The 24950-nt window shown below is 60.1% G+C and overlaps 1 protein-coding gene across 3 annotated transcripts in view; it reads right to left on the reverse strand.

The window, feature by feature from the left end:
• Positions 1-12: 12 nt before the first annotated feature.
• The window catches only part of LATS2 (large tumor suppressor kinase 2), a 31999-nt gene continuing 7061 nt past the window's right edge, over positions 13-24950 (reverse strand). The window contains exons 1-8 of one of the 3 annotated variants that reach the window (XM_039863222.1): positions 23705-23716; positions 21274-21775; positions 7901-8033; positions 5730-7030; positions 4243-4825; positions 3293-3475; positions 1925-2031; positions 13-970 (exon numbers count right to left, since the gene is read on the reverse strand). In XM_039863222.1, the coding sequence (XP_039719156.1) occupies positions 476-970; positions 1925-2031; positions 3293-3475; positions 4243-4825; positions 5730-7030; positions 7901-8033; positions 21274-21591 (3120 nt within the window). In that variant the 5' untranslated portion in view covers positions 21592-21775; positions 23705-23716 and the 3' untranslated portion in view covers positions 13-475. Of the gene's footprint in view, positions 971-1924; positions 2032-3292; positions 3476-4242; positions 4826-5729; positions 7031-7900; positions 8034-21273; positions 21776-23704; positions 23717-24950 lie in introns of those variants that run through there. The other 2 variants (XM_039863212.1, XM_039863227.1) reach the window with 2 other exon arrangements.

Below are 24950 nucleotides of genomic sequence, written 5' to 3' on the forward strand. Positions count from 1 at the left end.
AAAAAAGCAGCTTTAACACATCACGTCGCAGCTCCGAGCGTGGGAAAGGGCATGAGGAAGAAGCCGCGCGAGGCCGAGGCCGCGGCGGCGTCGCACCCCTCCCCCGCGCCCCCGCACGGAGGTCCCGGCGCGCCCTGCCCGGCGACGTCTCTTCCCAGCGGCCGCGCTGCGGTGACACGAAGGCGCGAGGCAGCGGCAGCACGGCTGGCGAAGCTAACGCTGTCGTTGAGCAGGGAACGTGGCTATCCGCGAAATAAGTGCTCTTTCTGAACAACTCGATGTTTAAAAACGTCGCTTTAACGCAGGGACATTTCCCAGAAGCCCATGCGGCGCCCAGGTGCAGACGGGGGTCCGTGGACCGCCCGGTGCACAGCTTCCCAGTTCCAGCATCTCGAGTGAAGTGGCCAGTGGACCCGTGGAAACGAGGCCCCCGGGCCGACGGCCGGCGGCGGCGGTGGCGGCGGCGATGGCACCGCTACACGTACACCGGCTGGCAGCCCCCGGCCTGGCCCCGCAGCTCCGCACTGCCCGGGTCGGGGTCCCCAGCCGGCGGCGCCTCCGCCTCCGCGGGCTTCGGGCAGCGGAAGGGGTAGCCGTTGTCGTCGAAGAACCGCCGGAAGGTGAACTCGTAGAACGCGTGCTCGGGGTGCTTGCTGCTCGCCGCCGTGAGCGTGTCCCAGGCCGCGGCGCCGTCCTCGCCGGCGTCGTTCCAGGGGCTGTCCTCCTCGACGGGGTCAAAGTTGGAAGTGTCCATGGGGTGGCTGATCTTGGGAACGTAGGGGGCCGGCTGCTTGCGGATGTCGCTGGAGAAGTCCGTGGTGGCGAAGAACGGGTGGGCCTTCAGGTCGTCAGCCCCGCCCCGGCCCAGCCGGCGGTCCGCGGCACAGCACAGCCTGGTGATGAGGTCCCGGGCCTCGGGGCTCAGCTTGACCTGGGCCGGGATGTGCAGCGTGCTCTCCCAGTTCACCACCTCAGGACACAGAGCGGCACAGGGTTAGCTTCTCCCGCCTCTCGGCGACACGGGCGGCTCAGGGGCAGCGTGTGAAGAAGCGGCTTGCACGCCGCTTTATTTCCCGGTGGGGGAAAGTCAGGGCCCATGCGGAAGCCGCAGCGGTGGCCCTGAGTGGCTAGAGAAGCTCCGAGCCATGCCGTCTGGCAGGGGACACGTGGCCCAAGGCCAGGGAGAGGAGAGAGACGGGTTTTTGCCCACCGGGAGGCCGCTCGGCAAAGGGACCCAAGCTCTCCACAGAAGTGAAGAGGCTGACCCCACCACTTGTCCCCCTGGCTATGGCACTGACTTTGGGTGAACTGCCTGGTCCCCATCCAACGCTCACTGCGGCCAAGATGAGGTCAACCGGGGTTTGAAATTAAAAGGAAAAGGAACCTCAGAGGGGATGAGCCTTCTGGCCCACAGCTTTGGCCTCCTGTCCCCAACACGCAACAGCACGGCCAGTGTCTGGATGTCCAGGGAAGACACGTGTCACGTGTGCCACTGTGGGAGACAACCTAAGGGACTTCTCTGTTCACCCTCTGAACCAGGGTAGAACCAGGGCGACGTAACCGGCCACTGGGGGGCGACAGGCCTCGGGGGGGCGGTGGAGGCACGTGGGTGTAGGGGGGACGCTGGTGTGAGCCTGAGCAGTGGCGGTAGAGCTAGAACCATAAGACTTCGCTGCTCACTGTTCTCCACTGACGCCAAGACGGCAGGTGGACAACGATTCATGTAAAATTTCACACACACGTCCATGTTAAAACTCAGGTCTGACCCTGTGGCTTATTAAAACGAAGTCTTTCAAAATAAGTTACAATAATGATACTTTAAAAAATCCCGTTATGCACAAGCAACATTCCCACAGGACTCGGAGTAAAAAGGCCGGGACACCATGCGTGTCCGTGGCGAGCACATGCGTCCCCGCCCCGTTACCTTCAGCTGGGTCTCCGTGGGAGTCGCGGCCAGGAAGGGCGGCTGCCCCACCAGCATCTCGAAGAGGATCACGCCCACGCTCCACCAGTCGCAGAGCTGCGTGTACCCTGCAAGGAAAGGCCGCTCAGCGCCAGCACGCACACGCTCTGCCGGCGGCCGCACAGGCCTCAGCGCCGACCAGCTGTCCCCGTGTCACATCACGCAACAGAAAACCGGCGGCACGTGTCTCCCCGCCCGGGTGGCTGAGAGCGAAGGCTGGGCCAGCACATGCCGGGGTGCCCGCAGCCTTCCCGTGGGGAGGGGACAACCCCTCGCTCCCTTATCCCCAGTCACTAGTCTGCCTTCATGACCAGAAAAGACTTCTTAATTTAAAAAGATTACTGTTGCCATTAACAGAACTTTAAGAACAAACAGACACAAATTAAAACAGTAGAAACAGAAAACAGGAAGTGCTGAGATCTGTCAGGACAGGGGCCGCCAGGCACAGGGCCTCGGGCAAGGCGCCCTTGGGGGTTCTGGAGGGAGCCGAAGAAAACCGGGGCGGGGGGCACCCCGGCAAAGGGGTCCAGTGCCACCAGAGACACGGCTTCTGCGAGGCGCTGAGTCCCCACAGAGCTGAGGGGGACACCTGGCCAGGCCCGGCGAGGGGCCACATGGCAGGGTCACATTTGCTTCGGTGTCCTCCCCCTTTCTTTGGAGCCTTGTGCCCAGTCCAAGCTGGACTCCAGTCCTGATGTCACCCTTCTCCAGGGCTGCCAGCCGCACTCTCTCAGGCCCTTCGGCCCGGGGGTACTCCTCCCACATACCCAGGACCCCACCTCGAGATCGTGAGTGGGCAGAGGTCACCACTCCGACCACCTCTCAAGGCAGGTGCCTCACAGTGGGCTCTGACGGCCTCCCAGGGAAGCTGACAGGACGCGCTCTGCTGCGCACTCAGCCAGGACGGCGACCCCGCCGAGTACCGGTGGCTGTGCATGACCGTCCCCGGCCTTACGCTGCTGGACGAGGAAGACCGTGTTTGTCCTCTGTCACACTCAGTAACCGGCTGGGGATGGTCCAGCCTGGCCTGGGGCCCGCAAAGGTCAGGCGGAGGCAGACTGGGTGCTGTCCCCAGAACAGAGTCGTTTGCCCCAATGACTGGCAAAAGCTCTGGGCGAGTCCCCGGGTCCCAGGAAGGAAGCCCCCCAATCTCTCGCTCTGCAGCCGCAGGAAGGGCAGGAAGAAGTGGCCCAGGGCTGCGTGTCCAGCGCCCCAGAGCAAGGGCAGCTCCCAAGGGTGTGCGGTGACAGTGGGAGTGTCCGGCTCAGAGAGCGGTGGCTGGACGGAAGGGGGCCTGGGGTGGCAGGACGGGGGCCGCGAGGCACCCACCTTTCCGGAGGAGCACTTCTGGAGCGATGTAATTCGGGGTCCCAACCAGGGAGTGCGCCAGGCACCGCTGATGCTGTTTCCTGGCTCTCTGCTCCAGCGTCTTCAGCCTGTCCCCGCAACGACAGTTGGACACGTCGCCCCACAGGTCCCCGGGCTCCATGCTGTCCTGTCTGACGTGGCTCCCTGTCAGCCGGGAATCGGGTGGGAAAACAAGAGGACACGAACAAGGTGACTCTGCGCCGTGCGACACCGCAGCAGAGCCAGAGCAGCAGCCGGACGCGGCTCGGCTCAGCTCCAGACACGCTGAGAAGGGACCCGCCTGGCCGCCCCACCCGGCAGCACCACGCGGCCTGCGGCTCTGGGCTGGGCGGCTGAGTGGCCGGTGTCCCCGTGGCCGGCGCCCGGGAGTGCCTGTGCCGCCCAGGCTCACGCCTGGGGCCGGGCTGGGGCAAGCACACAGATGTGCTTACGGTGACATGGAAAAGCACAAGAGGATTTAAGAACCGTCAACAAAAACGACTCAAATGCCATAAAATGGGAATGTATGGCTTAGGATTAGTTTTTGGGTTAAAAAATCGGAGCCTGAGCTAGGGTATTAAAGTAGATACTTGAAGAAGCGAGCCGTGAGTCACGTGACAGCCGGCTGGCTTTGGTTTTTCTGGACAGAACTGCAGGCGATGGAGGTAAACTACACCCGTCTCTAGGCGGACCGGGCATCAGGGACGCTGTGGACCGGGCAGGGGCTGGATGAGGGGGCCCCCAGGGGCCTGAGGCTCTTGCCAGGCTGGCTCCAATGGGCCAAGTATGGTCCCGGCCCCCTGGAGCTGGCCGCCCCAGAACCCTCACAGCAGAAGCGAACCCCATGGGGAGGGAGGCCAAATCATAAAGTGACGTGTGACAGCCGCGTCACTGCATCAGGAGCCCGGCCGAGGCCGTTCCTGGGACGGTACCTCTCTGGTAGTACTTGGAGTTGTGTGTCCACCTGAAGCCTGTGCAGAGGCCGAAGTCCGTCAGCTTAATGTGCCCGTCGAGATCAATGAGGATGTTGTCCGGCTTGATGTCTCGATGGATGAAGCCCATCTTGTGGACGCTCTCGATGGCCAGCGTGAGCTCCGCGATGTAGAAGCGGGCCAGGTGCTCGGGGAAGACCTCCATGCGGATCAGCAGGCTCATCATGTCACCCCCGGGGATGTAGTCCATCACGAAGTACAGGCTGTCCTTGTCCTGGAAGGAGTAGTACAGCTTGACCACCCACTCGTTGTCCGCCTCGGCCAAGATGTCCCTCTCGGCCTTGACATGGGCCACCTGATTCCGGTCCAGAACGTCCTTTTTGCGCAGCGTCTTCATGGCGTACAGGGCGTGCGTGTCCACCTTGCAGGCCAGGCACACCTCGCCGAAGGCGCCGACCCCCAGGGTTTTGACCCGCACAAACATGGACTTGTCCATCTTGGCCCTCTTGAGCCTGTTGTGGTTGGACTCCTTCTGGTACAGGATCCGCCTCATCTGCTCCCGCTCTGCCTCGCAGAGGCCGGCCTGTGTGGGGACACGGGGCCACGTCAGAGAGGCCAGCAGCGCTGGGCCGGAGCCATGCCCTGGAACTGAGGGCCCGACCCTGTCCACGGGACGGGGCGACGGGGGGACGGGGGGACGGGGTGGGGGGAGGGAATGGCTCCGACTCCTCTGCGAGAGCGCACAGGCTCTGCTCATAACCACATACAGACACAGACCTGGAGCCCAGAGGGACAGCCAGACACTTCTGTCTCTGGGTGGCTTTAGGCCCTAAAAACTGAAGGCCATGGTTAACAAAAATCAGTGGGAAAAGAGACACCGAATTATTGGAACTCTAAGAGCAACCTAATATTTTAATAGCTCAGGGGATAGGAAAACAGAAAAAAAAGTCGATGAAAATGGGAGAGTAGAAAAGAACACAAATTTTATTTTTAGAATTTGAAATTACTGGTTTGTATGATTTCAATTTACTATAACATTTAATTTAAATAATTTCATAACTACTTTCTCTAGCAGTTTGGTGTCAAGAAAGATGTTAAAAACATTTGTTAATAATAGACTTAAAGGATAAGTGAATCACTACTATATTTTTCTTTATAAATTCCACAATTTCCATTTATAAAACCTCAAACTTTGTTTCTATCGTTTCTAAACTACTAATTCGTAAGACGAAATTTGTTACTAGTAGGGAAACGTAACAATCAATCCATTTGGTGACATTTCTGTTGGCACATGGCACACAGCCACCCCTGACCTTGATGCCAGGGTGGAAAGGGAAGGGAGGTTGCCACACCTGTCATTTCTCCAGGTGGGTGGCGTGCCCAGGCCACCGGGCACGCAGGAGATGCAGAACACAAAGCAGACATGGAGGGGCCGCTGCAGGCCCCGGCTGTGGGCTTGGGGGACGGGAGGAGGAAACGGGCCTTACCCTGGCCATCTCCTGCTCCAGCTGCAGCCTGCGGTGCACCTTCTGCTGGTAGGTCTTGATGACGTTCTCCACGTGCTGCTCCATGAAGAACTTGAACGCATAGGGCGAGTAGCTCTTGATCCGAGACTCCCTTTTCTCCTCGTCTCTGCCGTTTTTGCGGACAGGGACGGGGGACGTCTGGATCTGCTTCTTATCTTTCCCGGCTCGGTCGGCCTTGGAGCCTTTGGGGTCCGGGTCGGCCCTGTCGGGGGGCTCGGCCTGCGTGCCCCGCAGCCGCTGCTCCACTCCCGCGCACAGGCCGTCCACGTCCACCTGCTCAGCCGCGCCCCGTAGCAGCAGGTGCTTGGGGTAGGGCGGGGGCGGGCACCGCACGTCCACGTCACGCGGGTAGGCACCGGCGCCCAGGGGCAAGGGGTGCTCGTCCACGGAGTCGGGCGCCTCGGGCCCGGGGGCGGGCCCTGGTGGCGCAACCCAGGCCGGGTGGGAGGGCCCCACGGCTGTCTGGGGCTCGGGGCGCAGCACGCGCACGCTCTTCACCGGGTGCAGGATGTGCGCCGCCGTCACGGCCGTGATGGTGTTGGGCGAGGCCACCGCCACTTGCTGCTGGTGGCTGTTGAAGGAGCTGGTTCTGCTGGGGACAGCGCCCTCGGGCAGGAAGGCCGCGTGCGCGCGCGGCGGCGCCTCCAGGCCCGGCTTCTGCAGGGAGTCCCGGCGGGCCAAGGGGGGCGCGGGCCAGGGCTGCGCAGGGGCGCCGCTGGCTTCATACAAGTCAGCGTTGAGGCTGCCCCGGGACGGGGCCAGCAGGCCCTGCGGGGGCCCCAGCGCATGCAGCTGGGGGGCCTGTTTGTGCGGAGGGGGCGGTGCGTACAGACCCGCCGTGGCTCCCGCGGGCTGGAAGGCGAGGCCGGCGCCCGGCTGCCCGGCCGGGCCCTTGGCAGCCAGGCTGGCGTATGCGCCCGCGTCCTTGCTCTGGAAGGAGGGGCTGCGCTGCACGTCGTAGCCCGCGGACTCCGCGGCCACCAGCAGGTGCGGCCGGTAGGGCGGGCCCTGCGGCGGGAGGCCCAGCGCCGCAGTCTCCAGGCTCGGGGAGTAGCCTCGCGGCTGGGGCTGGGGGCCCGCGGGCGCGCCGTGTGCGCCGTGCGCACTGGGCCCCGCAAAGAGGAGGTCCGCGTACTGCCGGGGCGCGTCCCCCAGCGCGCCACCCTCGTAGGCGCCGCTCAGCGGGTGGTAGGCGGGCAGGGGGTCGCCCGCTGCTTCGAAGCTCGGCCTGCGCGGCACGGCGGCGGGCACCAGGCCCTTTCCTGCAGAGGGAGGAACGGGGCGTCAGTGGGGTGCCCAGCCTGCTGCACCCTGGGGCTGAGGGCTCCACCGCCTGTACAGGCTCCCCGGGGGCAGACGCCCCGGGAGGGGCAGAGCCTGCTGTCCCACAGCCAGCCAGGAGGCCCTGTCCCCTTGCTCAGGAGATGCACCCTGAACACATGCCAAAGGCAAGTGCAGGAAAAGGTCACAGCAGGACATGGGCCTGCGCCCCCCTCCCCCAGGAGCTGTGCTGAGATAGGATGGGACGGGCCACGGGGCACTGTCAGAAGAACACAAAGTCTGTGACCTCGTCACAGCAGATAGTGCCTACGAAGCTCTGCGAGTCCCACTCCGCTGTGCAGCGGGTCTGTCCAAGGCCCCCCACGAGTTAGGGAACACTCCTTTTGCTAAGTATCACGAGTCCCTTGTCACAGTCGGGGCCTCGGGCACCAGGGAACTGCCCCGCTGCTCCATCCCGCGGTCCGCTCGAGCCTCTGGCCTTCCTAGCACCCCGCCCGCCGGCTCTCAGGCTCGCGTGAGAACGGGCGTTTCAGAACCCTGAAAGCAGCCTCCCTGTTCGAAGACCCCTGCGCAGGCCGGAGAGAAAGTCAAAACGGTTTTGTTCTCGCTCTGCTAGTTGCCTCATTTTGATGCCCAATGAATTGTTCAGTATCCCGTAAGTCAAGACAAGGACCCCCCACCCAGGTAGGAAACGGCAGGTTATTTCTGTTGGGGGGCACGCGGGGCCCAATGCCGAGGGGCAGGCTCGGCTTACCCAAGGCCGGCACCTGGCGACGTGACCAGGCCACGCCGGACCGGCTTCTGCGCGTCTCAGGACCGCCGTCTGCCCGCAGGGCGGCGCCCGCGCTCACCTGGCGAGGTCTGCCTGACGACCCGCACGATCTGCTCGTTCCGGGGGTCCAGGTAGCCCATCTTGCTGATGTAGTCCAGGGCGGCTTCGATGCTCCTGCTACCCGTCTGCTTGAGCGCCCGGCCTGCCATCTCCTGCGGGAGCACAGTCATCTTAAACAGAGCCCCCCGGGACTTCCACCCGTGCCTGTCCCTGCCTGTCGTGACACTGCCTCTCTGAGGACCCGCGAATGATGCAGGCAAGTCTCAGAACGGCACAGTGGTCTCAGGACAGTCTCACCCGACTAAGTGCAAGGTGTGTCAGGAGCGTGTGGGGACGTAGGTGGCGGCCCTGACCTGTGAGTCTGCAGCCCTGCTTTGATGCATCCTGGTTTGGGGACAAGTGTACCTGGAGAGCGAGGACGTCACAGACTCTGCTTCGACCCAGCCCCGCCCCCCAGGCTACTGCTGGGGGTGAGAGGCTCTGCAGGCGCAGGTCAGGACCAGGTGGCCCACCCCCAGTGGCGGGAGGGCCCCCAGCACGCCTACTGGCCAGGGTCCCGCGCTGCCCACAGCAGGAGGGACTTGTGCTCAGGGCCCCGGTCTAGCGGGAGAAGGCGGACAGGCCCTTCCGAGGCGTTGCAGGATGACTGTGGGACACACCGCTGAGCTGCCGGGAGAGCAGATGGAGGGGACGATGGCTCCTCCGGCCAAGTGGCACCAGGGACTGCACACGGTGATGGCGGCACACTGGCTCTCCAGGACACACAGGTGGGGTGGACGGGGGCCCTGTGCGTCCTGGCAGCTAGAGCAGTCAGAGCGGAGAGCCGGGCAGGGGTCTGCTGTGCTTGATGCAGCCACAAAGACCCCCAGCAGGGACGTGGTCAATGAGAAGACGGTTCTGGAGCAGACACACGACAGGCCCAGCCTGAGGCGCCATCAGACAGGGTCAAGCAGGAGCAGAGCGAGCCGGGGCGGGGGCGGGGCGTGAGGGCGGGGGGCCCGCAGGAAAGACGGGAGGAGAGGACAGCCTACTAGAGGTGACACACGGGGATTCCACAGAAGGGAACCCCAAGCCTCGTGAAGGTCGCGAGGCCAGCAAGCGGAGGAGGAGGAAACTAAAAACTAAAAACGGAGGAAACGCGGGTGATGGCAGATGGGGGTGCAGGTGGGACAGCTCTGTGGGAGCCCAGGTGGGAAGGAATGAGGGTGCAGAAAGACCCCAGTAGCACAGACACCGGTGGCTGTCAGCAAAGACGCATTTGGGGGACAGCCACCGTCCCAGACACCCAACTTCCTACCTACTTGCTTCCCAAGGCACTCGGACCGACAGGGCCGTGCTGTGCCCCCACGCCCTGGGGCAGGCGCCACGCACCTGTGACCGCCAGTGCGTCCACGCCATCCTCCTCCCTGAGGACCGGGAGAGCCTGGCAGGGCCTGACGCTGCACCTCACTCACGGCTGGACCCAGCCGCCCAGCCGTGGCCGGAGCAGATTAAGCGCTTCACTCCCATGTGGTCACACCATATTAAACTCGAATGTCCCTTTCTGGCCGTGTCCCAGCTGAGTGGTAGGACAGCATAGGCCACACTTGGCTATAACCTGTGCCTCTGCTCTTAGCGGCCCAAGTATGTGACACGGCACGCTGGGGGCAAGGAGCGACGCCCGAGCCCCAAGGCCTGGGGTGGTGACGCTGGGTGGAGGGACGTGAAGCGACAGCTGGCGAGGAGGACTGGGAAGTGGTTGTGAGGACAGAGCCGTGTTTTAAAAGCGGCACTTGGACCAACAGATGGGCAGGTGTTTGAAGTCTGGAAGGGCGGCCACAGCAGAGCTGGGGAGTGGTCATATCCACGCCACCCTCTCCTGCAGGCCGGAGGGGACGCTGCCCCTGCCCCAAGGCTCTGCTGTGCAGTAAGGCCGTGTCCGCAAACACGTCTCCACAGCTGGGAGACAGACGTCGTGTCAGACCGCCTCCCGTTGGGGTCCCTGCAGCTTCTGGTGCCCCCTTTCAAATGCGCCCCTAGGAGCAGACCCCAACCACAAGGCCTTTGGGCAGCACGAACCATCCAAGCGGCTTTGTCTGAGACACGGCCACCAGCCCCTGCCATGCAGGGGGGACCGCCTGACCACGCTGCACACCAGGGGACGGGCTCAGCCAAGCGTGCACGTGTCCGAGTCTCTCCTGTTTACTGGCACCTGGCCTTCCAGACTGTGCTGCAAATCCAGCCATGACAGCCAGCACGAGGAGACCGCAAACAGCGACTGTTCACCGGATGTGTCAAGTCATGAACGTCACACCGCTTGGCGAGCCGAGTCATTTGGCAGATAAAACCTCCCCACAACCTGAGTCCACCAGGCTGCCCTTGTCTGTCACTGCCTGCATGGAGAAAGGGGGCTTCTGCATGGGACCCCTTGTGTACACACACACACACACACACACACACACACACACACACACACACACACGACTCTGCTGCCAGAGCTGAGGGAAGGCACAACCACACTGTGTCCTGCCCACCATCTGCCACAAGATGCCACTGAGCCCCGAACCCACCAAACCTCACTCCCTGCCTCCTGCGGGTGGCTGTGAGACACTCAGGCTCTGTGACTCCTGCCCGGCAGCCTTGACCAGCGAGCAGCTCCCCAGCTGTCCCAGGTCCCGAAAGGCGTGCCCCGCAGAGGCAGAGGACAGTCAGCTTTGCTGTGCACTGTCTCTGAAGCGTCCTGCACTGACGCTGGCTCTCCCTCCTGCTCTGCCCCAGCTAAGGTCAAGGCCCTGTCTGGCCAGGTGAGCGCCCACCCGCCTTCGCCCTCCTGATCTGTCACGGAGACCGAAAAGCTGCGGCACACCTGTCAGCGCCCCTCGTCCCCGTGGTTTGGGACTCAGGCTGGCAGGAAGATGCAGTTGGGCTCGCTCACCAGGCAGCTCAGCTGTCTTCCCCCCATCGACCTGGGGCGGAGAGCAGTTTAAATTCAGTGAAAAGCCATTCCGCAGAAGAAGGCATGTCCTAGGGAGGCCCGCCCTCCCTCCCCCTGCCCGGCAAGGAAGCCTTTCCCACGTCCGCCAAGTTACAGCTGGGAAACCAGAGTGAACAGCTCTGCCCGTCGGGTCTGGGTGGCCCCGTGTGTCTCTGCCCACCATCTCCTGGTCCTCACGCACGTTATCAGTTCATCAAAGATGACATGGAGGAAACGCGTCTCCAGCCAGGGCGTCCGAGACCCACGGCCACCTGCGTGGTGTGCCGTCCTGCAGTAACAACAGTCTCAGGAGTTTGCAAGGGCCTCAGACACCGCGCCCCAAATAAATGGGCACATTCTCAGCCTGTCAAGGAAAAAGACTGCGCAGCCAGCTCGTCAACTGGGGGGCATTCCTGCTCTGCACCTTAAAAAGAGATCTGATCTAAACGACTGGATTTCTCCAGGCCTTAAAAAGAGATCTGATCTAAACGACTGGATTTCTCGAGGCCGGGGGAGGACGCTGAGGGGTGAGAGGCTTCTGGAGGTGCCTACCTGCAGGTCACGCCCGAGGGGAAAGGCGCCTGGGCGACAGTAAAGCGAGGCCCACGCGCTCTCCCGCAGGGTTTGCCGCCCTGTTCCAGCCCCTGGACAAGAAGCTGCCAGTTCTGGAAAGCCAGTGGCACACAGCGCTCGGTGCATCTGCGCCCACCAGCCACGCCCAGCCGCTGTGCGGCCCGAGGTCTCCCATGGAGGACCGGGGCGGGGGGATGGGGGGCATGCTTCTGAAGGCTCCATTTTCTGCACGTGCTCAAACGAGGGCGAGAACACGAAGGGAAAACGAAGTCACGTTAGGATCGTAATTGTGCCGACCTCAGGGCCACTGGTGAGCCCCGCCTGGTAGGGGCCTGGGAAGGACGGGCGCAGCACCCCACCTCGAAGCGCTATGCAGCAAGCGGTGTGGCGCTTTTGAGGGAAAAAAAATTTAGGTGGCTTACAGGTAGGGAATGAAGAAGAAATCTGGCCTAAAATTAAACAAATATGAAAACATTTCAACCATGCCAATTTCAAAGAAACTAACAAAACAGCACTTTGTAACTGTCGTTAGCGCCAAAGTAATTTAAAGACAAGCGGCCTGGAGAAATTGTCCACGGTCCTGCAGTTTGGTGCCAGGATAAACCACAACACTTCTCTGAGGTGTGGACACTGGTTAATAAGTGTTAAAAGTTACTGAATTTGTATCCTGATTTAATAATTCCACCCCTTGAAATTTATTCTCAGGCTAATTTAAAACAATTCTATTTAAAAGTCAATTTGTATAAAGATGTCTTTAGAATTATGCATCATAAATCAGCCCCTCAAACAGAAGAGGGTGGGCGGGAGTTGGGAGAGCTTGAATATCCCATGAGAGAATAATTATGTCAATTATAATGCATATATTCTCCTGAATACACTCAATGCAGCCAAAAAATGACTTTTATGGCCACAGTTCTTTTACTTGACAAATATTTTCTGAGCATCTACTACTGGTGTTGTCACTGAGTATATAGCTGTAAACAAAACATGCAACTTTCAACAGTGTAAACAACATGAAAAATGCTTATATATAAAGCGTGTCTCTTAGTTTAGTAACTATGTACACGTTAATTACATCTATGAACAAAGGTTTGATTAGAACAATGAGAAATAAAAAGTTAGACTTAATTTTCTTTTTGTTAACAAGGGTAAGACGATGAGAACATCTATGCACATCGAGTTCCACAGTGACAAAACTGCCTTCACTGCCTTGCTATATAATTGTGGGCCAATGACAAAAATTCTCCAGGTCACAGCTGAGTCCAATGACAGGGCCAGAATTCGCAAAGTAATCCCAGAATTGCTGTGGACTCTAAAATGCTGTGATTTTGAGGGATGTTTGCCAAAACTTGAGAGATTCTACTTTTGCTACAATCAAGACAGGAGCGCAGAGGTATGACCTGTCCCGTGGAAACATAATAAACCAAAATTCCTATTAGTCTTCATACACACACACACACATTTCGGGGGCCTGGGGCTTATATTCCAATTCCTGTGTCCCTGTGTCCCACAGAGAGCTCTGACCAGCCAGTCCCCATTAGCAGAGGCTGCGCTGGGACGTGGCCTCTGTAGGCCTTCGCTGAATCATGGCTGGCCTGGGACTTGCCCCAGCAGAGCGTGAGCAGAAGCGACGCTGTGCCGGCCCTGTGCCTGCCCTCCAGAGCCCCGGCTGCTTCCGCCTTCACTGGAAAGGGAGCCGGCCAGCCTCGGAGCCCGACCCACTACACTGCTGACAGGTGAGCGATGCTGTCCCCATGCCGAAAGCCGGCTGGGTCCTGATACAATGGGCCACTCAGAACCTCAGCCGATGCCACATGGAGCCAAAGAACCACCCAGCAGGGCCCGGAGGATCACGAGACACAGTAAGTTACGGTTACTTTTCAGTCACTAGAAATTCTGGGATGGTTCGGCACAGCCCAGGTAACTGATTCCGCTTCTTTTCCTGCAGTGTGCAGGAAGCGTGTCTACCTACGTGTTTCATCTTAAACTTTGAATGGTTTAGTCTGCTAAACTTCTGTCCAAACAAACTCAATTTCCATTAAGATCAGAAAGTTTTCTGAAAAGTTTTTTGAAATGCGAGTCATCGTACTTTGCAGCTGAGAATTTGCTCTTGTGGTTCCCAGCTCTCTGCAGAGTTTCTGTCTGTGGATTCATGAATGCTGCATTTTCTCTTAAATCATCTGACATCTTTTACTTCGTTCTTTGGACACATTTTCAATAGCTTTTTTCTAAACTCTGATTTTTTAAAAAAGCAAATAAATATTGCCATCTTCGCCATTCAAGAACAGCTCTTTAACGTTTGTCCGCTAAAGCCAACACCCCGTCCCTGGGAAGGTCGCCCCGCCCTGGACCCCGCCTTCTCTCCCGAATTAGGGCTCCACTTCTCTAACTGGAAACTGGCCACTGTGGGTGACACGCAGCATCGCGGCCCTCCGCTGGGCTCCGAGGTGACAGGTTCTGTTGTCACGGGCAGTGAGGCGACTGGCCCAGTCTGCAGCATGCAGCCCCCAGTGCGTCCTGTGGCGGTCTCTCCCGCGCTGTCAGCAAAGGCTCCGTCCTCCTGTGACAGCCTTGCCTCTGGGCTTCCTCCCCAGTCCCACACGCTTCCAGCTGCTCCGTCCTCTGCAACTCCACGCCCACGGGGTCTGACTTTGTGCCACCTATGCCGCAGGTGGCTGAGGAATGTGCCCCGGTGACACAGCAGCAGGCTCGCAGGCGAGACCCACACAGCCCTCCCCTCAAGGGCGCACCTCCCGCCCCCGCCACGGACCCGGGGCTGCCCCGACCCCGGGTGCCACCCCTCCTGTGGTTTCTCTCACTGCCTGGGTTCCCCTTTATGGTCCCGGCTGCGGGCATCCATCGTAAGGCTGGGGTGCCCCCTCCCCGCATCCCTCTGCAGCTGTGGGCGCTGGACAGGCCCTGGGCCAGGAAGCCACACATTCCCAGTGTTCATCACTTCCCAGTTTTCAGAGAGTAAAACTGTGGCGTGTCTGGCTTCGGATAATTTCTGGACTCTAAATATTGAATTTTTAGAATCTGGTGTTTATAATTGTTGCAGAATGGGGGCTCCCACGGAGTTTGACAGTGTAGGGCGGTCTCTACGTAAGGCCGGAGCTGGGACAGTGCGTCCTGGCTGCCCCTACCTGCTCTGGCACAGGATGCGGACTGCAGAGGGGCCGCCTAGTTCCTCTTCATAGGATGGCCCAGCAGAAAGAGGGGAGGGACCTGGGTCCTCGGGGACACCGTGGATCAGCCACATCGTGCTGATCAAGCCTCCTTCTCATTCCACATACGGGTATGGAGACCTGTTACCAGCAGCGCAAATGGATCCCCAGGTCACACTCAGAGCAAGCGGGTGAGACGAGCCTGTCTGATGTGACTCCTGGAAGCATGTGCTGAGTGCCGTATTCAGCCAGGGCTGTGCCAGACGCCGGGAAAACGGCGTGGGCATCGGGGACAGGCACGGGGAGCGAGGGGGGGTACGGGGGGCGGGGAGGCTTCTGCCCTTTCCCGTAACTGGGGCAAAGACAACAAGAACATTTACAAATTCAAACCATCACACTGGAAACTAAATCACTTCTATAAAGTTGGAAAACATGTAATTATGAAAAACATCTCCCTTCCAAGTAATATATTATGAAATAATAAAAGAAAATAAGGAAGTCCAAGACCTGAAACCTGACATGGAAAACTGCATGCGGGATGCAGTCTGCGTTAAACCCGACTACGAACTTCTGGTCGCTGGATCTCAGCACCGAGCTCCGGAGAAGCTGGACAGCGAGTGACCCGGAGAAGCGGGGCAGCAAGTGACCATGATGACAGATGTGGCTTTTTTTTGTTGCTCAGTATGAAATTCATAATTACCTATTAAAAATGATTCTAAAAGAGACTACCGTTGAATGACGTTTAAGATCGGATTTCCTTACTGAGTTTTCCCCTTCGCGCCCGTAACTGGACTGGCGAGGACAGGGGGCGGGGTGCAGATGGGGGGCCGAGGACTTGGTGCTGGTCCCCAGGAGCCCAAGCGCCTGGTGCAGAATGAGGCCGCCGCGATGCCTGTGCCCCGGCTACAGGTCAGCCCCATGGGGCCCTGGAGGAGGGCTCGCATGAGGCCACCTGTCACCGAGGAGCTGGGCCTCCGGGGCGGGCCCGGCATTGGTCTGCAGCACCATCACGTCTGCCCGTGCAGTTCTTGGTCAGGGCTAAGCCACGGTGCTACAGAGCAGACGACAATGCCCAGTCTTCACCTACGAGGCTGGCAGGACCCAACCAATGGCCCATGTCGCCTAACACTACGTCTTCCAAGGAGGAAATGCTCGGTGTGACAGAGCAGGTAGCGGCAAACAGCACTTGTGACCCCCACAGATCCGCAAGTGGCACGTAGGGGAGATGCTGACATTCGCACTACATGCCGGACGAAGGGAGAAGGCGGCCGAAGCGGTGGCCGCGCAAACTTGCAGCCTGCTATTCCTGCAGGCCAGCCCGGAGGCCCCGCCGCACACAGACGCCGCCGCAGCTAGCCAGGCTGGGCTGTGACGCTGACCCCGGCCTCTCGCTTGTCCGCCCCCCGCACTGACCTTGCCCGCCAGGCACTGCAGCCTGCTCTCTTCTGCAGACCCCAGGGACTGCAGACCCCTGGCTGGCCAGGGCCCGTGCCGTGCACGCGGGTCAGCCACTCGGGGAGCAGGTGTGTTCCTCGAAAAGTGTTCTAGACCTTGCATCCTGTTGTAGCGGGGAGGAGCCAACGTCGGGCACTCAGTGAGAGCGTCCCCACGTGTGGCAGTTTTCTGCTACTTCTAACTGAAGGACTAAGTACCCAGGGACAAACTCGGAAAAGCGCTGCGTGGGGGAAACTACAACGCGAGGAGAACAAGTGGGGGGCGGGTTCACACTGGGGCTCGGACAACCTTCGCGGCCGGCCGGGCGTGAGGGACTCGTCGGAGCAGAGCTGGTACCGCGCAGGCGCGGCAGGTGTGGGGAAGTCTGCGGGAGGCGAGCCCGCTGGCCGGGCCACAGGGGACAGCAGGGAGAGCAGGGGAGAGCGGGCAGCAGAGGCCCAGAGGCTGCAGCGCGGGCCCTGCCTCCGGCCAAGACGCCACCCCAAGTGCGGTGGAAGAGGTTTCCAGAAAGAAGTGACAGCGTCCCTGGAGGCTCCTGCGGGGGCCAGGCAGGAGGGGAAAGGTCAGGCAGGGGGCGGGGCCAGGCAGGGCGGGGCCAGGGAGGGGCGGGCAGGGCGGGGTCAGGAGTCAGGAGGGAAGATGCGGGCTGCGGCGGGCTGGGGAGGGGCCAGCACACCCTGGAGAGACCAGGAGCGCTGGGCGGTGCCTAGGTTAGGGGTGAAGAGGGACGTGTCACACACGTGGCATTCTGTAGCCACAGAACTGGGATCGCAGTTTAGACACAGTTTGTGGCCAGCTCTTTCCGCCTGTCACCTCTGGCACATCCCTCCTCAACTTCCTTAACTTCCTTGAATTAGAAAAATTTTGGCCGCTTTCACCAAAATGCTCAGAGTGCTCATATCTGGGCTAATAGAATTATAGACAATTTTTATTTTCTTTTTATTCTTTTCTATATTTCCTCAACTTATGCAACCAACACACAGCATGCTAATAACCAGGGCCAGGGGGTATGACACAAAGGTGTGACTGCTTGTGCCTGGTCAAAGCACTCTGAAGTAAACCCTACTTTAAAAAGGTATACAGCTTATCTTTCCTCAGGGCCAAACTTAATTTGAAAGTCAAAAGGAAAAGGGGGGAGGGGCGGGGAGGGACCTCTACACCCAAACCCACTGAAAGGGCTCCTGACATCCCATGACATGTGACATCGTAACATCACTGACACTCTTCAAGCTAAGTGCTTCTCTTCTGCCCCTGGCCCATGTTTCCAGTGCTTCTGGGAGGCGCTGGGTGTCCCTCTCTGAGGAGGAAGGACAGGCATGTCCTCTCAGCCCTTCATGAGGCCCTGACGCAGGGTGTCGTGGCGGCTAAGGGCTGGAGGCTGGTGGCGGCCTTTCTCCGACCAGCCAGCCCGGCTTCTGTGGGCCGGGCTCCTCCTGCCGGACTCACTCACCCTCAGCCAAGCACATACCGCAGGCAGAACGGGGGCCGTGGGGCCGGGCCAGGCCCGGAGCAGCGGCACAGGACAGGGGACGCGTGACGGGCACAGCGACGTGCCCGAGGAACAGGAAGACAGTGGCCACAGAGTCTGCATGGGAGCAACTCACTGGCGGATGGGTCAGGAAGACCCTCGAAGGCAGGCATCAGAGTTGACCCGCCCAGACCCACGCCCAGACACAGCTGTAGGTGCAGGACCAGCCAGCAAAACGAGATGTGGGCCAGTGGAGGGCGACAGGGAGCGGGCCAGCCACAGGGCAGGGGTGGGGACAGGCCAGCCTGGGGCTGCAGAGGCTGCTGTCCGGCTGGCCTGGCTGTGCGAGGGGCTCGGGGACTGGAGAAGCTGAGCAGGCGCTGCCCACGGCAGTGAGAGCAGAGGGGTAGCGCCCCACTGGACGAGCGGGAGGGGACAGGAAGCAGTCCCAGGACGGGACGCACGGTAAACCCAGAGGTGACGACGGCTGCAGCAGTCCACCCTGAGGTGACAGCAGAACACACCGGAGCACCGAGGGAGCACCGCCATCCTTCCCCGTCACGTGCGTGTGACAGACACGGCTAGTCCGCACCTGCCAAGACACAGGGCGCTGAGAAGTGCGGAGGCACCGGGTGGGCAGAGCCGCAGCCACCGCGTGACCCCACGCTGGGGGAGAGCCACCGGGTCCAGCTCTAACGGCTGCCGTAGTGCGGCAGTGACACCGTGTGACCTGGGCTCAGAGCAGGACCCGGACCGCGGGCCACTGGGAACCCCAGACGCGTCCTCCCAGGGGGCTTTTGGCAAAGGGACCCAGCGGGAGGGATGCGGGAAGGATGGGGCAAAAAGCCTGGCTTTCTGGACTTTTTGGCTTGAGAATGCAAAGAATTCCGCCCCCTTCTCCTACTAAGCACATGGCTCTGACCTCTCCACGCTGCCCCCGCCCCGGGCGTCCTGACCGCATGGAGCACGGAACTCGGCAAATAAATCGACCTGCTTGTTTGTTTGCATTTCCTCCCAACCTCATTCCATTAAAGATTTAGATCACTTAACACGAATACGAGAGAGAAAGCCTGACTGAATCAGGATCAGGAAAATAACACCAGCATGGACATTTGGACATTCGGACATTCGAGAGCCGAGGAAGGCAACATGCCAGGCCGGCCCCGGGCCCAAGAGTTCGCCAAGCTGCTGCGGCCCACCCCCCAGTCCATCTCCTGCCCCCCAGCCGATCCCCCGCCCCCCCAGCTCATCCTGAGGAGGGGAGGCTTGTGGAGGGCAGGACATAGTTCGTCCACAGATGGAAAGCCTGCTGCCTGCCCTGGGAGGCGAAACGCTTCCTGGTGCCCACACAGGAAGGAGATGGGACCTGTGTTCCTCTAGGGATACACGTGCTGACGGGCTCCGATACCCTGAGGGCCTGGAAGCCACTGAAGCAGCCCCTGGGCCCCCAGCCCACCCCTGACACCCAGTGCTCTGAGCACAGGGAGCACACCCACTCCTGGAAGGCCCCGCAACCAGTGAGAAGACATCACACGCTTCCGAAAAGCACAGATGGCACGTGTGCAAACGTCACCGCCAGATCAGATGAGTGGTTTTTAACAGTCAGAGGAAAAAGAGGAAACCTGGAAATGTTATTTGAAACTATAAAGACTAAAAGCAAAAGCAAGGGTTATAAGAAATAAAAGCTAAATTTAAATTATTTACTTATTCCAGTAATAAGGGCATCCAACAACACAGAATATGACTCAAAAACCAAACACTTATCTTTCCTTTTCCTCATGGCTGCATTTAAAGCACAGCTTCCTTCCTCAAGGAGTATCAATCTGTCCGCCTCAAGTATTTCCCATAGAAATTTTCATTCTTTAGTAACTTATGCACAAAAGATTTGTGAACATGTCATTTGACATATACATCATTACCTGGAAAATACTAAAGTCCTTTACTTTTCCAGAAATTTCTATTTAAAAATATTTTAGTTAAAAACATACCCATACCTGCTAGTCACATGGCCGTAATTCACTAGGTAAAAGTCACAGAGCTGTACACTTAGAAATTGTGTACTTTTCTTATATAAATTTTATTTTAACGAAAACTTTAAAAGAAACACTCATTTGTAAACACTCAAGTAAATACTTTCAATAAGTCTTAAACCAAATAAAATGAAAAAATGTGTGCGTGCAGGTGCCACAGATAAGACACTGCACGTGAAAGTGTGTCACCACTAAGCACCTGTAAGGCCTCGAGAAGACGGGGTTCGCCACGATCTGCTTTCCTCGGGCCACACGACCCTCGGGGGCAGCTGGCCTTTCTCTCTCCCGTGACTGGGGCTCCCATATTGCCTTCTGGCGGGACCCTCTGAGAGCAGACGCACGCTCTGTCCAGACAGAATAGCCAGAGTCGGGGCGAGGGGGCGGCTGGGCAGCCTCAGGCTGTGAAGCAGTGCACACCAAACCCTGCCCTGGGTTGGGAGTGTGACCCAGGGGACTGTGCTGACGGGGACCTCCGCTTCCTTTACTGTGCCAGAAGCAGCACCGGCTTCGCCACTTCTCGCGCTGTGACTACCACTAACAGAATCCACCACCGTGCGAGCCCACCTGTATTTTGGACTATTTACTCGTTGCTTTCTGTCACAGTTGAATCACAAATGCAAAGACCGACCATCTGATTCCCTCCCTTGTTGGCAAGTGATTTGCAGGAGGAGATTTTCGCTCTGCTGTGGGGCTGCCAGTCTTGGCAATGTCACCCCAGCATCCCCTGCAGCGCTCGGCAGCGTATTCAGCGTCATGTTAACAGCGAGACGCACCCGGCTCTGCTGTCAGCTGCCCCCGCGGGAGCCCTCGCACTGCACGGCCGTGGCGGGCATCATGAGGCAGCTCCCGGGTACGTGGGTCCCGGCCCGACCCACGTAGCAGAAAGGCCTGAGGCACAAAGCTCTCCACCGGAGTCCTGCAGGACCCAGCACAACGAGAGGGGACAGGCCGCTCCGGGAAGCTCCGAGCCTGTCCCTGAGCCCAGGAGAGCAGGACACTTCTGAGCAAGAGGGAGCACGTGAGCTGCCTCCGGAGCTTCGCGCATGGCACCTCGCCCCCTGGCAGCAGGGCACCTAACTCGTTTCCCTCTCTGCAGCCGCGACGTGAGCTGGCGGACGGTAAGGAAGCACTGGCCTGAGGAAGTGGCGTTGTGGGACAGCGGCATTTTTACTAGTTAGGCCCACGCGGCACGTTTTTCCTCCGCGGACACTGGTCCCACCCTGAACCCAGTCTTATCCGGCTCTGTGAACTGCCAGAGGGTCATGGAGGCCCATTTGTGTGCCATGTTTACACGGGGCGACTGTCACCTCCAGTAAGGTGTCCTGAACTCTCAAGCGGCCGAGTGGTCAGGCCGTCGCCACCACGCAATGATTTCTCTAGCCCGTCTCACTTCTCACCGCGGGGCCCTCTGCCACTGCGTCACGGGACTGCTTATCACACAGGAGAAAACAGAGTCCCGGGAGAGACGTCGGTCACCCTGCCCCAGCAGGCAGACTGCACAGATCGAACACCAGAGGGAAGCCAGCCTCGTCCCCAGGACAGCCCGTGGGAAGCCACCGGACCCAGGGATGGCGCTAAGTGGGAGGGCCCACTGCAAGGACAGGGCACGCCGGGGTGCCAGCGGCAGTGTGCGGCCCCTCAGGGTCTCGGCGGAAGGGAGGGGCAGCGGAGAAGGCCCTGTGGGGGGCAGAGAGAGCCCAGGGAGCCGGGAGGCCTCCGGGGGCCGGGACGGTGGCGTGGCGCACCTACCTGGTCACAGCCAGCGCCCACCAGCTCCTGCAGCATCTGCCGGTTCACCTGGGGCTCGTTGGCGAAGGGCAGCAGCGAGTAGCGGATCTCCCTCAGGGCCTTCTGGTGCGGCCCGAACCGCGGGGCGGCCCGCGGCTGCTGCCGCCGGGCGCCATCCTTGCCCCCCAGAGCCTTGGCGTCCGCGGCACTGTCGCCCGGCCCTGCGGGCGGCCCCTGAGCCGGAGCCTTGGGCGGCTGCTTCAACCCCTCGCGGATCTCCTGCAGGCGCTGCCGGCTGTTTCCGGAGTAGGCGGTGGCGGGGAACGTCTTCGGCCTCATCGTCCGCCCCGTGACCGACCACGGCCTTCGTCGCCGCCTGAGCACTCCTGGAAACCGTCACTGGTGGCGGCCAGCGGTGGACGCGCTCCCAACCGCTGCCCTCAAAGTGCGCTTCCCTTCGATCTCTGGAGTCCTACGGAGAACCCGGAGCCTGCAGGGCCTTCATCGCCAAGATCGCAGCTGCCTGGAAGAGAGCACGGCAGACGGCGTTCACACCCGGTCCCCACGGAGCGGCGTCCCCTCCTCCTCCCAGGACTGAGAACCAGCCAGTCCCAGTCCGCTCACAGTGACGAAGTGCTGCTCGAATCTGGTCGGCCCACAGGACGCCAGGGCTGTCCCAGGCATCCCTGGCCAAGGCAGTCTGCAGCGTGGCAAGCCCCACCGGCTCGCACCGGCTCAGAGGCTCCAGCTCCGGCGGGGACAGTGGCATCAACCACCGAAGGCTGACGGCCGCTGCAGGGGCTTCGTTACGAGACAGCTCCACCGGGCACAAGTCTCTCTTACATGCGGCCCTGGCTTTCTGGCGTGTCCCTAACAACCCGGTCAGCTCCCGGTCCCCACCATCGTGCTGTATCCCCGGGACCCCACCAACCTTTCACCCGCTGGAGCCGAGGTTCGTCCACGTCTCTGGAAATTTTTCCTTATAAGCTCCCCCACCCGCAATTTCCCAGAAGATACCACAAAACTTGTCACATGAAGGTGTCTTATATTGCAACTGAAAGTAGTCCCAGCGCAAAAGTATCAGGAGACTTTCAAGGTGACTACTTCCTTGATTCTTTATAAATTGGTCAACTTCTTATCAGCATTCTGACCTAAATACCAAGATGAAAATGACTTTCCTGTACAGACTGACACTTACAAGGAAGGGGACTGGCAGAGGCACATGGGTGACTCCTTGGAGAGCAGGGTGACCACACTAGCAGCAATGTCATGCACGCAGGCCAGCTAGGACACCACCACACCCACCCCAGGCCTCACTGCACACCCCTGTTCCTGCAGCGCAACCCGACACTGCCCTTAGCAGCCAGCGAGGCGTCCAGCTCAAGTCACTTATCTGGGTGACCTTGGGCCAGTCGTGTACCTGCCCAGCCCCCACGCCCCCGCAGAGCAGGCTGACACTTGGCAACGGGGGGTGGCGAGCACAGAGCGAGATAGTGCGTGAGTGTCTGTGCAGTCCTTGGAGCAGTTACTGTCACTTCCACTGGCTGCCACAGCCTGGGCACTGAGGCCCAGTGGCTGGCCTCTGGGCTCAAAGAAACACTGACCCAGAAAAGAATGTCCTTTAAGTGGGGAAGGTGAGGAGGGCTGGGGTTTGCCTCAGTGAGGGACCGCAGAACTGTGAAACAGGACTGTCCCTCACTGACTTCCTCACATGGGAAAAAGGACAGCTCATCTTTACTACGAGCCAGGCTTGTTCCGGTGCCATGTGAATGACCTTACACACACCTGCGCATAACCGTGCACGAGAGCAAACCGAATAGACAACGCTGACACCGAAATGTCTTTTCTTCCCCACGGCTGGAGAATGGGGCCTAACCACGCCCTTTCTCAGCCTGAGCGCAGGTGCATTCAGAAAGAATGCCAGACCAAGAAGACTCCTCGACGGGAAGCCCCTGCTTCGGGGTCGATGTCCACCCCAGGCCTGTCGTGGAGCCACGCAGAGCCGCCGAGCCAGCGCTGGCCATCTCCGGCGTGTGCCGGCCACGGACCAGAGGCCGAGAGGTTGGCCTCATGGCGCAGAACACAGCCCACTGCGAACACATGTCTGGTTTCTTCATGGTCAGAGCATCTGCTGTGAAGCACCTCACTTTCCAAAACGAAGAGGTCCCCAGGACGCGCTCCTGCTGAGCATGGACGGAGGGTCCCAAGGGACTGTCTGGGAACAACGGCACGCTGGACAGCTTCTCCTAGGGAGCGCGTGCCACTCGCTTTGCTTCCAATCTGGTTTTCTTCCCTTTCTTTGAGAACTAAAATCCAGAAGATGGAAATCATATCATGTCTGCGGCAAGTAAATATGCCAAGGAGGAGCCTGACAATTCACTGGGAGGGCTTCTGGTAGTCAGCGTGCTCACACCCTGTGCCATCCACCGTCTCCCCAGCCCCACCTATCCACCTGGTGAACATGTATCCCAGGCCTGCATCCAGGCACCGCCAGAATAAACAAGAACCAGGCCCGGCCCTCAGCCAGTTTACAGCCAGGTGGAGGGGGAAGGGGCCCAGGCAAACAGCTTCCAAGAAAGATGCCCAAGAGGAGAACACATCATCATCAAGATGGGAGAAGGAGGAAGCCAGAGAGGCTTCAAAGAAGAGCCTGAGGGGAGGGAGGGCTGGATGTCGAGCCAGAGGGAGCACTGTATGCAAAGCAGCAGCATGTGGGGGCCCTGCCAGCTCGTCTGGGTCTGTGGGGTGCAGGCTCCTCCTGGAGAGTAAGGGGGATGAGACGGGAGGTGCAGTAGGCCCCCACAGCCATGTCACCTGTCAGGGCCGAGTGCACGGTCTGCAGTTAAGCTGAGCAGTGACACGGCTCAGTGCCCTGTAGGGAGCCGAGCCTGGAAGGGACAACCGCAGCCCTCCAGGTGGCCAATGGGAGCTGGGTGAGGGGCACGCAACCCGGGATGTACGGGGCAGGGCAGTTCAGGAGCTACACCTTGGCCCCGGGTCTGGGTTTAAAGATATGGGGGGTGGGGGGCGAGCCGCCAGCACCTGAGACATTTACCCAGCTGGTGGCCTGCATCCCTCAGGGGAGCAGTCAGTGACCCAGCTGGTGGCCTGCATCCCTCAGGGGAGCAGTCAGAAGCAGGGTGCTTCTCTCTCCGCCAAGAAAGGGCAAGAGCCCCAAGAGATGTCCACGCAAAAGGAAAAGGAGCTGTGAAGAAACCAGCCAGGCCACGACATCCTCACTGCCCGGCCACCCCGGCAGACACGGGAGTTGGGGACAGGAGGAGGCCGGCCCTGGCTGACTCTGAGGGGAGTTGCCGACAGCAAGTGCACAAGTCCGAGGACAGACCAAACTCCGGCAGCAGCAGGGGGCGGAGGCCGCACCCGGCCTGAGAGGGCTCACCTCCTCGGCCAGCCTCGGGGCTCCCCACCCAGGGGGTTACTCAGCCTGGACTCCAGCGTCCAGCTGCGCCATCCAGCCTCCGTCTGGTTACTTGCGCTGCACTGTGTGGTGGTGCTCTGCCACCTTCCATTGCTGGGTGAGACCCCAGGGCATGACCACGCACTCCTTTCTGGGCTTCCCCGTGGAAGGAGTCGGGGTTGGCCCTGGTCTGGGGCCACCGCGAACGGTGCTGCTGCCCCCAGGATGCTGGTGCCATGAGGAGTGGGCGTCTTGCTCCAAGGCTGTGCTGCCGCCGGCA

The sequence above is a fragment of the Pteropus medius genome, unplaced genomic scaffold (assembly GCF_902729225.1).
Source record: "Pteropus medius unplaced genomic scaffold, Ma_sr-lr_union100, whole genome shotgun sequence".
NCBI lineage: Eukaryota > Metazoa > Chordata > Mammalia > Chiroptera > Pteropodidae > Pteropus > Pteropus medius.